The sequence below is a fragment of the Pleuronectes platessa genome, chromosome 11, assembly GCF_947347685.1.
Source record: "Pleuronectes platessa chromosome 11, fPlePla1.1, whole genome shotgun sequence".
In the NCBI taxonomy this organism is placed as follows: domain Eukaryota; kingdom Metazoa; phylum Chordata; class Actinopteri; order Pleuronectiformes; family Pleuronectidae; genus Pleuronectes; species Pleuronectes platessa.
The window spans coordinates 22,592,145-22,607,647 of NC_070636.1; the positions used below are offsets into that span (position 1 = coordinate 22,592,145).

General features: G+C 41.3%; 1 protein-coding gene across 4 annotated transcripts in view; it reads right to left on the reverse strand.

Annotated features, from left to right (window-relative positions):
- Window positions 1-15,503, reverse strand: part of LOC128450387 (apoptosis-stimulating of p53 protein 1) — a 44,287-nt gene that overhangs the window by 6,900 nt on the left and 21,884 nt on the right. For all 4 annotated transcript variants that reach the window (XM_053433797.1, XM_053433798.1, XM_053433796.1 and 1 more), the window contains 7 exons: window positions 8,509-8,604; window positions 6,304-6,360; window positions 5,871-5,991; window positions 5,471-5,550; window positions 4,920-5,084; window positions 4,684-4,824; window positions 4,369-4,564 (listed from right to left, as the gene is read on the reverse strand). In XM_053433797.1, the coding sequence (XP_053289772.1) occupies window positions 4,369-4,564; window positions 4,684-4,824; window positions 4,920-5,084; window positions 5,471-5,550; window positions 5,871-5,991; window positions 6,304-6,360; window positions 8,509-8,604 (856 nt within the window). The remainder of the gene's footprint in view (window positions 1-4,368; window positions 4,565-4,683; window positions 4,825-4,919; window positions 5,085-5,470; window positions 5,551-5,870; window positions 5,992-6,303; window positions 6,361-8,508; window positions 8,605-15,503) is intronic.

A 15,503-nucleotide genomic window follows, 5' to 3' on the forward strand; every position in this document is an offset into this window, starting at 1 on the left:
CGAATAGTTAAATAGTAGTGTAAAAATAAAGTCAATAAAATAAATGCATAGTGTTATCTGTGGTTATAGAACAATATTCAGCGCTTTTTCAAGTCTTATTGACTGTTATTGCTTTACAATACAAGTCACATCTACCCATTCACAGCCATCAGGGGCAACTTCAAGTTTATTAACTTGCCCAAGGAAACATCAGCATTCAGACTGGAGGAGGTCAGGATCAAACAACCGCGCGTTAGCACGTGACTCTCCCCCCTCTCTCTGTCTCTCTCTCAATTCAATTTCAAAATTCAAGCCTCAACATAACAAATAGTGTTACATAACAAGACAAGCACTTAATTGCTTAACAACCACTCTCCATGTTCAGATTGGTGATTACTGTCTATTTCCAACAGTAAATATCATTTACTTTCCTCTTGCATCATGAGCTTGGTTAACAAATGTATCTATAATGTTGTTGTTGCAATGGTCACTGGTTAATGTGTATCTGAGGATGAAAAAGGCAAACATTTGCGGTAACTGACAGTAACCGACATTCTATTGACTTTTGGGTGCTGTTCAACAGCAACTTTCATCACCAATTACAATGGGTGGTTGTTTAATGAAGGAAACCCAACAACACATTTCAAAACCCAGACAAAACCATTTGCCTTGAAGGTTTAAAGCCCACTTGACTGACTGTGCTAAAATGCTAAGCTTTTAAATAAATGAGCCCAATGCTGTAAACAAAAGTATCAGCTTGGATGTGACAGTCGGACAGTCCTGAGGCCAGTGACCTGGCTTAATGCTTCACAGTCAACATCAGCATGTTAGCACCCATTGAAAGAAATGTGCGAAGTTAGAGTTTAGAGTGTTAGCACACTAACATGTGCTAATTAGCATTTATTTGGACAATGAAAGTACAATAAACCTTTCTTAAAAAAAACATTTCTAAAGTAGTATGTCAAATGCCAGGTAGACTTTTCCTTATAGCTTAAGCAATGGCCTGGTTGAATATGATTGTAAAAGCCTAAACAATTAATTTAGTACTTTGTGGTTCATTAAAATTCCACTTAATGTTGGCTTTTTGTCTATTAATCATCTATTGTCAAAGTATGATTTGAATCTGTTACCTAATCATTTGGCCCAGCGATCAATGGTGCGTCACAACTCTGGCGCATATATGCAGTTTACCAGACTAATACTGATTGACTATTGAACCTGGGTGTCCTGCAGTCAGTGCAGTAATCTGTGCTGTGCAACCTGTTGACTGCCGCTGTAACCTGCTGACCTCAGGAAGACAACATTCACGACAGGAAGTAAACAGTCAGCTTTGTGGAAACCTGGCCATCTGCCTGAGAGCCCAGATTAGTTGTAGTCACTGCCTAAGAGGAAAAACGGTACAGGCCTTTGCATTTCCTCCATTACATTACCCAACTGCTAGCTGGCTAAACTCTTGCCTCTGTGGCTTCTAGACACCAACAGTAATGTTAATATTAGCCTCCATGTTGCTATTGCCTAGCCACAGTCTTGTTAACATTTAAGACTTGACTGCATAGCACACTGTATAAACGACTTCCTGCACAGCAACCAAAAGCTCACATGTTCTATATTATGGCGAGAAAATACTGGATGAAGTGAGATAGAGCTCCAGAAGTAGCCATAAGAAACAGAATCTTTTTTATCAGCACCTCTAGAGCATATTAACAAGACAAGACTATTGCAAGTCACCACCCAGCCAAGAGATAGATAAGCTTATTACCCATAAACTTTAAACTCAAATTAAACAAACTAGATAATGAATTAGCTTTAGAGGTGACGGTAAGTGGATATTGTTACTTTTGGACAGAGCCAGACTAGTTCCTTTGTTTGAGATAAGCTCATTTGCTGAGAGCTGTGGCGACGCATTTAACAAACAAACACAAGAGTGGTATCAGTCTACTTGTGGCAAGACAATAAATAAGCTTATTTCCCACAATGTCTAACTATTTAATAGTCAGTGTTAAATTAATTCCACGTGTTTTATAATACCCTACATTACACCTACCTATCTAGCTATATCCAGAAATCATTGATTGGAAAAGTCTTTCTTTGTAACAGACGCATGAGAAGCATTGAAGCCAATTGGTCATTACCACAGACATATAAATATAAAACAACCTAAAATGTCAGAAACCACTTTTGACATGTGCTTTCACTTTTTAGTGGGAGGGGTGGTTTATGATCTTAACAGCAGCCAGTCACCAGGGGGCAATCCAGATGCTTTGGCTTCAGTTGTAGGGTGTTGCCCCGTCAATCCTCTTTATATAGAGATCTAACACTTCACCCACCTCTCAATCGGCAAATTGGTAAGTAGATAATGAGTACATTTTCATTTTTGGGGGAACTATCCCTTTGCTGTCTGATGATTCCAACAACAGCTGCCAGACGCTCCTTTAAAAATCTCAAACACACATACACACACATTATAATATATACCACATTATATATAGTGTACCTCAGACTTCCTTTCATTCATCTGCTGTGCCTGCCTGCCCAGCAGACTGTTGACATAAGTTACAACAATGTATTTTCCGAATTATATAAGCAGGGATAACAAATAAAGCCGTGGCATTTGCTGTTGCTCATCAAGAACACAATGGGATTTGTGACCTTGTTGGTTAAAGACACTTATAAACACAAAAGTTTCACTAAGTGAGTAGAAATTGTATCCTTATTCAAGCCAAGGTGTAATGATGTTTTACCATAAGCAACAGTAGTGTCTCAATATTCTCGCATTAACCTGATTAAGCCAATAATCAGAATAAGACAGTGTCATGTTAACTGCATTTTCTAATTAGCTTAACTTTAATAAGTTCATACTCGGAATAAGCAATAATTGAACTAAGACTTGTGTTGTATTCCGACCTTAGTCACACTATGTAGATGTATATCTATTCTCAAAGGAATTTTCACACCTTCAGTCACCAACTTCTTGATGATGACACATGCCCTGGGTGTAACCAAGACGGAAAAATAAAAAGGACTCGTACCTTTTGTAACATTTAAGAGAAAACACCCAAAATGGTATATGGTAGCATCGTACATGGTTGCGCTTTTAAAACTGGCAGAATACAGTGGGATGTAACAAAGTGAGTCGAAATCAGGGACATGTATGATGAATGGAATATTTTATTCCCAAATAATGTCTACACCATAATCCAAACAATGTTGTCTTCTGAAGAAGATCAATGGATGGAATATTGCTTTCCATGTAAAAAGACTCAATATGTGTGTGAATGTGAATATGATTACTGACTAGGAAAATCATTTCATCATTCTATTTTGTTACTTTTGGGCAGATTGTTTCAGACTTTGTAAGTAAACTGAAGGTGATGAATTCACTGTATTGAACCATCTAAAATCTAACATAGAATAACTGACCATGAGACTCAGTCCAGGCTGTGGTTTGCCCTCAGTATATTGTCTTATGCTGTCCTTTCTAACCCCCGAGCAGCTGCTGGATATCAGATGTCCTGTCGGTGTCCTCATACACGTGACCCTTACATTCTGAGGTCACTTTCTGTAGCTGACTCAATTATGTTCTCTCTCTAAACCATCTGTTCTGTATAGTTAGACATGACACAGACTGTATGGTTTCAATGCAACCTTTGATGTTTCAGGGTCATTCAAACATATATATATGTATATACTGTGTAAAGTGCATTGAGATAATATATATTATGATTTGGAACAATACAAATTCCATTGAATTGAATTGAACTTGTGAAATCACAGACTGGTGAGGAAGGATTCTACTATTAACACGCCCGCTACACCCTGACATGTGTATGGAAGAGTGAGTAACCAGGTGCTGCTAACGTATTACTGCAGCTAGAGGTGAGTAAGTTTCTCTAGCCCCTTCTACGGACTCACTGTTGTCACTGTCGACCCCCTGAGGGGACCCTGGTCCCTCCCACGTCTCTGTGGGTTCAGACAGGACGATGTCTAAATCTGACACTTTCCACTGGCTGGGAGGATTCCTGCTGCCATTCCTGTCCTCCTCTGCGCAGCCAAACCCACCAGCAAAGTGACAACCACCAAAACGACAACAACGACATGCACAACAGGGACATGGCCACGGCGACATCATCATAATGATGCCACAGGATGGTAACAGCAACAGTCACAACACCACCACCACGACATCAACAAATGACAAAACAATAATCAGTGACGTACACATCCACATTTAGGGTGACATCAACAACAACAGATGAGGGGAAAGGAAGACGAGGAGCAAAAAGACAGAGAAAGGAAGTAGAAGGACAGTGAGTTAGAGCTTGGACAGACATATCAGACAGTGCAGCCAGAAAAACTCAAGTAAAAGACAGGAAATGATTTTGGACCAACCTGAGAGGGAACGGGTGTGGGTGAGTGGGGTGGGTTTGGGTGGAGGGTCAACTGGCAGGTGATAACCGGCCTCCTGTCTCCCCTCCGCTGGAACCTGGATGTAGGGGCAGACAGCTGCCACTCGACCCAAAACTCCACCAGCAGGATGGGAAGAGGACTGAGGGGAGGACAGGCCTCCTCCATTTATACGGCTTAACTAGAGGAGTCAAGAGAAAGAGTGAGACATCAACTTAGGCTGTCAGGACAAATTGGAGGTGTTTCTACATACTGTTTAGCCGTGAATAAAAATCCATGTTAAGCAGTAAACTTTTGTACCTCAGCTCTCTTCTTGTGCAAGCGTTCTCGCAGATCTCCGATGCGTTGATCCATCACTGTCACCTGGGTGTTCCTCTTGTTTAGCAGCTCCTTGTTCTGGGACAACTTGCTGCTCTGCTCCAGGTTATGGCGGTTACGAGCCTAAACACAGCAGACAGAAATACACGGTGCTTACATGCTCAAGTCACTGAAAACTGTTCCTAGGTCAAAGAAATGAGGTGGGAAGTGTCATTTACCTGCAGCTCCTGGTAGAGTTTCCTCAGCTCCAGCGCTGCAGGGCCCGAGAGGGGCGACCCTTTCTGGCCTGTGGTGGTACCATGGCCCCCCGTGGGTGCCCCCTGAGGCGGCGCAGAGTGAAACTGAATGCGCCCTTTCCTCAAATCCTCCAACTGCTGAGTCAACTGGTGAAACAGTTTTACACAGAACTTAACAACTCCTCTGACACTTAGGTTACATCTATACTAATATGTTTTCATTTGAAAACAGTGTTTTCAAACTAAAATGATCTCTCTCAATAAAAGCGTTTCGGCTCAAAATTCAATTTTTCCCATCCGCACTAACACTCCTGAAAGTACATATCATATGACATCTCACTTACACTGGGCATGCGCATGCAGATGTGAACGGGAAGGTATTCATGTGTCGGCATACACAGGAATTGTTCGATTACTAGCTCATCTATTAGGCATGTACGTATTTGTATCGTTGTAGAGTGCAGAATTTAACTGAATAACAGCCGTTAGAATAATATGAATAATAGACAACAACAAACAAGCCTCAGCATTACCTGGTCAACTCGGACCACTGCAGACTGCAGCTCTGCCTGCTTCTCCTGAAACAAGCTGCTCACATGGTCTATCTCGGCAGCTGCAGACGGGAGAGAAGTTATATTCACAGTGAATGAGATCACTGCTGATATCTTCATTTTGTGAGAAGTGTGTATGCATCTACAGCAATATGTATACATATTTTATTCACAGCAAATATTTGTATATATTAGTCCCTGAATACATCATAGGCACATCATATAAACACTCAAAGAATACACACTGTATAGTGCTGTTTTGCACATGCTCCCTTCATGTTTCAGTAGATTAGATTCATTGTCTTTTTAATATTTATAGTCATAAACTGCAGTGGCTGTAATCACAGTCATCATCCTGTGTGTTCAGTGGGTTTAGGCTTACAGAGGTTTCCGTTGATCAGTTTGCTGTAGTCCACTTGTCCCCTCATGGCTCGGATCTTTTTCAGCTTTGCTTCCTGAGTCTCTACTCGCTCCTTCAGCCGCTGCAGCTTCTCAGCTTCAGACTAAACCAGAGAGAAGAACACAAACCACCCGGGATAAAGGTTCATTTGCATTTTCATCTCATTAGCTACTGAAATATCAACAAAAAACTAAATAACTGTGTCTCCATAACTCGGGTTGAATAAACAGGGCTTGTTTAAAATGTTAAGTTTGCTATATCCATTCAGTTAGCAGTTGGAACTTGGAAGCCAGTATCTACAGGATGAATTACAGAGACAATTTGAATGGACATATGACCATGTGTGCTGTATTGGAGCAAACTTGAAAAAATGTTAACCTCTCCTTGAGACTGATAGAAGACATAAGGATCCCACCTGTGTCTGTCCCTGGTTGGATCTGCCTCCCTGATGAAGATACCTCAGTCTCTGCTCCTACAGGAAAAAGAGGACATGATGAGTTTGGTGATTTTCATACATTTACAGCTACATTTTCTGCTGTGTAGACTTGTTGGCATTGGCACCAGACTTACTGCTATAAATATTTCTTTCATCATCCAAAACCTACACCTCCTCTCTCCCTCTATTGCAGATAGTGTCTCTCACTTGAAAGTCCTGGGAACCTGGTTTCTCTATTTTTACTATGGCCCTGTTCAGATATTAACATTTGTCTTGGGTGATCTGATCATAAATTTACTTTTTGCTTAGGCTGCACTGTGGCTCTAATGTAAATAACGAGACACAGGTATATTAAAATCCATTATGCACACACAATCTCTAAAGGGCACTGAAAAAGCTGATAGGAGAGTGCTTCACAGTACAGATGGATAAGGATCCAAGACTTAGTGCAAAAGTTAACCAAGAGCATCTCCAGGCAAATAAATATTCCCCTGTACTAAAAAGGAATAAAACAGAGGAATCACTGCAGACAAAACTGAGACATAATGACCCTAAAACAAGCTGTAATTGAAACATCTGCAGTAGTGACCTGGCAAAGCATCTAATGGGAGGAAACGTAGGCTTTCCATAAGTTCCAGACTTCAGGCGTCGCTTTATATCTGTTTGTCAAATAGTTTTAGAGCCTCTGATAATAGAGGGATTACATATAAAAATGGCAAATCCTTGAATTGTTATCACACATTTTTTGTCAAACACCTTTAATTAAATCTTACAATTTTTACTCATCTCAAGGATTTAGTTTTTCAAATAACGGTAGAGATGTACAGGCACTGTCACTGTTGAAATGGCCTACTGTCTGTTACTTTGGGAACTATGTGGCAACGGATTTTTGTTGAAATGTAGGCATTTATGTAATAAACCTCCTCACACATTATAAAACAAAAATCCTGCAATCCTGCAGAGAAAGAGGAAAGCAAGAGATGGATAGATAGATGGATAGAGAGATAGAGAGAGATAGATAGATAAAGAGAGAGAGAGGAAGAGAGATGCCCTGTGTGATGCTGACTGAGGCAGTTTACACCTCTCTAGTGCTGGCACGTAGTACAGCTGACCTGTCTCTCTATCTCTCACACACACACACACACACACACATACACACACACACACACACACACACACACACACACACATATACACACACACACACACACACACACACACACACATACACACACACACACACACACACACACACACACACACACACACACACAAATAGAGAAATGGAATGTTGGCAAGAACCCTCCCATCATTCACTGGAACCAAACACACACATTCACACACATTCACACAAACATGCACATAAACTTTCACACACATAACACATTACATAACTGTAGCTCGTTTTGTTACATAGACAATGCTGCAAAAAACATGGAAGCACTTTTTGTTTACCTTTTATAAATGGAAATCCTAAACCCACTTTGAACTAATTATGGATCAGATAATGGAAACTGCCTCCACATGGCGGATGAGAGAGGGAAACACTTGAACACTGGAAGGAAACACTGGGGGATTGCTGATTGCTGCTTTAAAAATGCTGTGTATCAGCATTAAGTAGCCACAATGGGTTTTGGAAAAAACAAAATTGGACAAATCAATGTTGGTATTTGAAAGTACAATTTCCTTTGGAAAACATTTGTATTTGTTTTAGTCTAAGTGAACATGCTATCACATGAACATAAGTTCTCAGAATCAGGTTTGTGTTGGCTCACCCTGGTGACTCTTTCCTGGAGTACAATTCTACTTCAACATCCATCTGTGGTTCCCCCTGCTGACCTCACTTCCTGTAAAGTCAAAAGTCACTTCCTAACGTGGGAACCGGGGACGAGGGACCATGAGCTGCCTCTCTCTCTCACACACACACCAAGGTGAATGGTTGTCTATTGCATCAAATGGATTTGTTTTTTTTCTCTCCAGTCCCTAAACTCTGACCTGGATTACATGTTCTGTTTCAAAGGAAGACGTATGAGCCATCATCCACACACACACACACACACACACACACACACACACACACACTCACACACATTCCTCCGAGGCCAGCTCCTGGGACTGACCTTTTCAGGCGGACCCTAACGTAGATAACCTTACAGTTCCTGACAGGTAATAGATTTAAGTTACCTTGGCGAGCAGCATCTGTTGCTGAGCCTCTATCTGTTGCTGTTGTCTTGTGGCCATTTCCTGGAGCTCGGAGAGGGTCAGCTCCACACGGGGGATCTACACACGCGAGGACACACACAAGAGTTGCATATATTAATTCAACCTCCCCCTGTGTATTTCTATGACACATAGCTAAGATAAGGACTGACGACACAAGATGACACACAGCTGCAGACACACATCACCTCACACTTTAGGTCATTGAGCCGCCCCAGTGTGCTACGATGTTATTACCAGCAGCTGGTGGCCTTGTCAGCGGGACATATCGTAGTATTGGTTCGAGGGAAAATGTCTGTATCCTTTCTGCCCGGGTCATCACAGTGCTGTGACAATGACATCAACGGCTGGAAAAAATCTAATCACTGATTATGTGTCCTGATTTTTACTGACAGAGCCGGGCACACACTGGAACACCTTGTTAAGTGGCTGGGCAGAACAAACATTCCTTTGATTACATGATGAAATGTTTGTGCCTGTGTGTGTGTAAGTATGGCTTTTTTTGGGTGGGGTCATGGGTGGATGGGTTGGTGGGTGGGGGGGGGGGGGAGAAATGCCTCTAGCAGACAACAGCGGAAGGTTTCAGCCCAGCTACATCCTGCTATTGTGTTTGTTCACTCATGGATACACGCAGACAAACAGCATCTGGTCTGCTGCATTCATTTCAAGTGGGGAAGCAAGACAATAAAAAAGTTTTCAAATTTTATCCAGCGGGAAATGATGAATCCACGACATGAAGGCAATAACCTAAATAACGCTGGAAGACTGCTTCAACACCAGGGGGCTCTGTACTGTATCATGATAAACCATCACAATAGACCGGGATGATTTGAACAGGCCTGGGACCAAAGCTGAAAAAGTATAGTTTCTACCAAGTTAAAACATAAACGCTGAAACTCAAAGAAACTCACAGTTCATTTAGTCTCAATCCAGAATTTATGAATTCCACCTACAGTAGAATTGTCTGTTGACTTAGATTAAAATGAAACCCTGAGGAACCCCAAAATGAATCTGCCTTAAAGAATGTATTTCTGATCTCAGTGTGTGAAGGTTTTCAGAGACTAAAGTATGGCCCTTTTTGTAAAAATATAATGTGTGGTGTGAAAGGTTACATTATGTGTTGAAGCAGTCTTACTATAGTAATGTAAACTTTTACACCAGCTACATTTACACATGTTAATCAGTCCAAAGAGATCTTGAGCTGGAAGATAGTTTGAAAAAATGGTTTAATAATAATAATAATTCAACTGAGTTAAACATACTAAATTAAAATTGATCGTGAAAAACCCATCTTCTCTACCTTAAACAAATGTCTCAGTAACTCTAAATAACCATATACTGTCAGCACTTTTAAATGGGAACTCTTCTGTACTGCAGGTAAAATCTTGATATGGTTGAACTTGATTAACTGCCTGCACTAAGCATTGCCTTAAAACAACAGTTGTACATGAAAGCTGTAGATACAGTATATCAGACTGTAGTACATTTAAAAAAATCTCCAATTCAAGAATATTGCCTTGAACAAAGCCACACAGATTAAACTCATTATATGCCAGAGATCAGAGAGAAATAGTTCAGAACAGTTAAATCCAATGGCACTGAGGCTTCCGTCAGTTTTGTTAAATGTTCCGAATACATCTTTGAACACCTCTGTGGAATATTGAGTGCCCTGACTCAGGGAGGAATCTGTGAAAAAGTCCATTACCCTGCACATAGCCCTGGGCTTTTGGCAATTCTTAGATACGAAATCAGAAAAATGAATTAACTCAGTGGCCATTAAATGGCTCCGGGAGTGGACGCTCCAACTCTGGCAGAATTAGCACCCTGCTAAATATCAGCGTTGGTGATTAATGACACAGATGGTCACACTGGGTTACAGACAGCATCATTGCCTTCCGGCTAACACTCACTGACATTATGCAGACACACAGTGTTCCAATGCATCATGTTTTAGACGAGGACATTATGCATGTTGCACTGTTTTTCCCGTCAGTGGTTCCACATGTCATTAGCTAACTGCTGAGCTATGGGAAACTGCAGATCCTCAGATCTTTGATGTGCATTATGCTAATGTACTCTGGTCCGGTGCTGTCAACTTAAAGATACCAAGCAGGGCCTGTATAATCAGATATCTAGTGAGAATATTGCCAACGGTGGTGTAGTGGGTATAGACTTTCACAACAAAACCTCCAGGAGCATCACCACACAAACAAAAAACTTTAGTTAACCTATCAAATACATCCATCCTGCCACAATATTTCTTATATGATCAGTGTTTGTTGACCTTGTCATAAGGGTGTAGATTTAATTATATGTTTAAGCACTGAGGTCATAGTTAGAGTTGGACATTACGTAACATATTATTTAGCTGATGCTGTTATCCAAAGCGACTTACAATAATATATTATTTCAAGTTACTACAATAATAATGTTAGTATTAAACATATCCCTGAATTAAATCATTTCTGACAATGCTAACAGAAAAATGTTATTGTTAGAAGTTACTGGCACTGATATTTTAATCTGTAGATGTATGACTGTGGCAGTAGGTTAGGGCGAGTTAAGGCCACCCCCAGCAAGGATTAGTCCGATGTGGCCCGACCATGATACACTAGTCTGATTTCTAGATCAGCGACCTTCTAAGAACAGGAGAGTTCATGTTGCTCAAGTCACGCAAGATGTATAATACTCAAAAAAGACATTATTAACTCGGTTATTGGGGGACGTTTTTTGCCACATGATGAATCTTAGTCCCACATGTACACCTTTTTGACTTAGCTGAAATCAGATGACACTAAAGCTGCCTTCAGACCTGCATTACACTCTGGACAATCTCCTGAAATTATCCACAGGGGCTGTGTGTGAGAATGCACATGACCGAGTCAGGCGCTGCGGACAATCTCCGGAGTTCCTCCTGCCAGCCCCCTATAATTATGTCCGTATGAGCCAAAGGGGGGAATACAGCACGCAACGGACACAAAACCTTAAAAAAACACATAGCATCGTCAGATGGCGGAAAGCTAGAGAAACTCAACATGAACAGTGAGAGGCTTCATCTGGAAAATAGAATAATTTGTCACTAAAAATGCCACTTTTGTTTTCATTTCACAGAGTCTGTTGGTGTGTTCTTTGCTTGGTGAACTACAGTAAAATCATCTCTTCCAAACTCTTGCGTTCTAGCTACCAGTCCAACGAGCTTGCTTTTTCAACTTTAAGGAAAACAAGTTGTGCTGATGTGCATTCTGTCTCTCATGTGAAGACGTAGTAAAAAAGGTGATGGTTGATTTTCTAGCACCTTCCACTCTAAGTACAAAAGAATCATTGACCCTTTCAAAATTATATTTTATAGTAAAAAAGCTAAAACAATACAAATCTAAAAAAACACATCCCTGAAGATATTATTTTTCCAAAAGCAGTAGGTTAATATATCAAATTTAACTTGCTGATATAATCATGGGTTAGATTAAGATTGCTTGTCAGTCACAAGAGTGAATGTAGCATCTTTTTTTCCTCAGTTTTGTCTTTGTAATCGTTTTATCAATGGCATGCATCCTACAGCTACTGAAAAGTTAACACTTCACAGGCGGTGTCATGTATTCTGCTGCTCATGCTGCTTTAGACGCTGCGCGAGCCTGCATGCTGTCACTAACGTGCAGTTTCTGACCAGCCCCCCTGCTGTGCCGTATTTACCTGCAGGCTGTCCCATGTGATCCTGCAGGAGCGGACTTTAATTTTGCTGCATTGTCCTTCAACAGTAAATTCCTGCACCAAATCCACCTCATTCCATTCCATGCTGACCAGCCGCTCACAGACCCGGAGACCTGAGCACCTTCAAAATGCTTTCAGGGAGAAAAGATGTGGGCTTGACAGAGAAAAAAGAGCTGAGGAAACCAGAGCGATCCTTGTCACAACTTTCCCTCTCGTCCACCCAGTGATGTGCTGTGATTTATGACACTCTCCTCCCTGTCTCTCTCTCTCTCTCTCTCTCTCTCTCTCTCTCTCTGTCTCTCTAATGCTCGTCGCACACTCCCTCCCTCCCCGTCTCTCTCGCTCTCTCATCCACTCTCTTTCAGTTATTGGTGTGTTGTCTGTGACGTGTGAACAGAGTGGAAAACCCACTAATGTGACACCGCATTCAATTACAACAAACATGTGAACATATACACTGGTGCAGAAAACACAGCGGGGAAGTCATTATCTCCATCCATCTTACAATAGAGTACATCCCTCCTATTCTCCATCCCTTTATCTTTCTATGTCATCATCTTTTCTATCCCTTCTTATCATCTATTTCTGTATTTCCCTCGGTCCCTCTGTCTATGTTCTCTCCTTCTCCCCTTCTACCTCTGCACCTTTCAACATCTTCTATCTCTCTCTCTACCTATCTGCATTCCTTCATCTCTCTCTCGCTCTCAGTCCTTGTCTTTCCTCTGCAGCTGGCTCTTTGCTGCAGCGACATCCCCTCCTCTCTCTCCTTCCCTCTCTCTTTCCCCCTCACACCTCCCTCTTTCTCTTTCTCCCACTTTCTCTCAGAAGGGAGATCACTGCACCACAGCATGATGGGGCACTCAGTCAACCTCCGCCTGCTGCTCCAGATGTGTAACATGAGGACGATGATCGCGATGCAGTCGATGACAGATGAACAGCTGTAGCACATATTACTGCCAGAAGTGTGGAAGTACTATTTACCTCCCTGCATACAAACAAACCAGCGCACACTGGAATAACAGCTGACTCCTGCTGCGTCATATTTTCCTCTTTCTCCCTTTCTCTGCCATTTCCTTTGCAACACACACACACACACACATACACACACACAAATAATCGCACTAACTTGCTGCGTCAAACATTTGGTCTTTCGCCCTCTGAAACTGACACACATCTATGTATAAGTAGTTGACAGCGATTCATTATGTTTTTTTAAACTAAATAGACATTGAAATAGATTTCAATTGAAATTTACATTTTCATGACGACATTTTCGTTAATATTAAGTAGTTGTTAACTGATATGTTTGAGTTTTCTTCAGAATTGGCTCTTTGCAGAACCCTTGAGTCTTTTACTCCACCAAAGAAACAACGAGCTAAAACTACTGAAAACCCTCGCTTTAATTATTTTGGGGAAATTTAGGAGGGGCCTAAATTATTTGATAGAAACAGTAGAAATTAAATATAATATTTCAATAGTTAAATGCAGTCTTTCCTGTTCATTCACTTCAGCTAATGGCTAAGAAAACACTTAGCTGAGCTGAACACAGAAAGTGTGTAACGCTGTGTGGTATTTGAGCTCAGTGTTTCCATCCTGGGTGGTTTTCAGTCCATTTAAACTGCTTTTAGTTGACTGTGTGGGTGAACATGCCTCTGGGCTGCTTGCACTACTTTGAGCTACGTCTTCTTCAGTGGTTTACACTGGTAAAACAATGTAGGGACCTTTCCAGCTATAATCGGCCCTTTCTCACCTGCAACTGGTACAGAAACTGACATTGCCACAAATTAAAAAGCAGGAGAAGAGCAAAAAGAAGGGATGGATAGGACAGAAGAGGCGTACAATGGAGGGCTGATGAAAGCCAAAATTTAATTTCATTAGCCTGACAGTCGTAGCAAATGAAAAGGCCTCATATAAACTTGCATCTCCTCAAATATCTAAAGAAACCTCCTTTATGTTGAACAAGGGTCTTTTCGACAGTGATCAGGATTTAAGCTCTGCCATACCTAAAGTATACATCCTACTAAAATCATAATGTGACCAATGATCCAAACAACGTCTACATGTACTATCATTTTGACATAGTTTCACAGTTCTTTCCCTATAGTGATACATTGTAAAATCAGGGTGTTTATTCATTGTCTGTTAACCATTCATGCTTATTATGTAAAAAACCCTGGATCTACAACTAATGACCCCTTCACATTACAGCTGGCATCCCATTAGACTACCAACCTCGCCTTCGCAATCTCACTTCCTCACAGTCTGGATTTTGAATGACAATGTTTTCTCTTGAACATTGATAATCCTCTGACCTTTCTTTGATTGTTTGATCATTATTTTTTATCTTGCAATGCTGCAGAAGACGCAGGAGACTCGCAGCCATTTGGAAATGGTTTATGAAGTCACAGAAAACTCAATTTCCACAGTTTCTTCATTCAGAGTGCAGGATTTACAGTTTCTAAGATTTATGCAGGATTTTGTGGAAGCATGTTAGGGTGGCACAGCAAGTTGAGCAGGTCGTCCACTTAATGGATAATTATAGGTTTGCTCCCTTGCTCCTGCACAAACTATTGTGTCCCCAATGATGACAAGTCCTGCATGAAGGTGACCAGTCAAGTAAATTGGTTTTAAATATACAAAGAGCATTCTCCATTTGTTGGTTACACTAAATTCGATGCATTTTACTGAAAGTGCATAATTGTTAATGGCGACATTTTGTTCTTAATCTTTACAACTATCTTATGTGGCCGCTGTTCACTGGTCTTTGCTGCAGTTTCACCTATGATGAGATCACAGCTATAATCTGAAGCACATGGGAATATTTCTCCTTTTCAGCTTGGGAGTATTAAGTTTCCCAACGGTGCATATGTTCTAGCAGAGTTAGGCACACACACACACACACACACACACACACACACACACACACACACACACACACACACACAGACACACACATACACACACACACACACACACACACACACAAACACACACACACCTTGTTCTGATCATAGGTCACCCTTGCAATGAAACCCATCCCCTTCCCATCTGCTGTACTCCTCCAGTGAAAATATTCACCCTAATCTACAATAACAGCCCTCAGACATTCCAGCAGCCAAAGCAGACCAGAGGGGGAAGACTCTGTTATCAGAACCACTGCAGCGACGAATCATCACACAGCAGGGTGGCCCATCCTGTGACTAAGAGGTCACGTCTCTGAACCGCACCGCAGAGAGCTTGTCCGTCCCTTT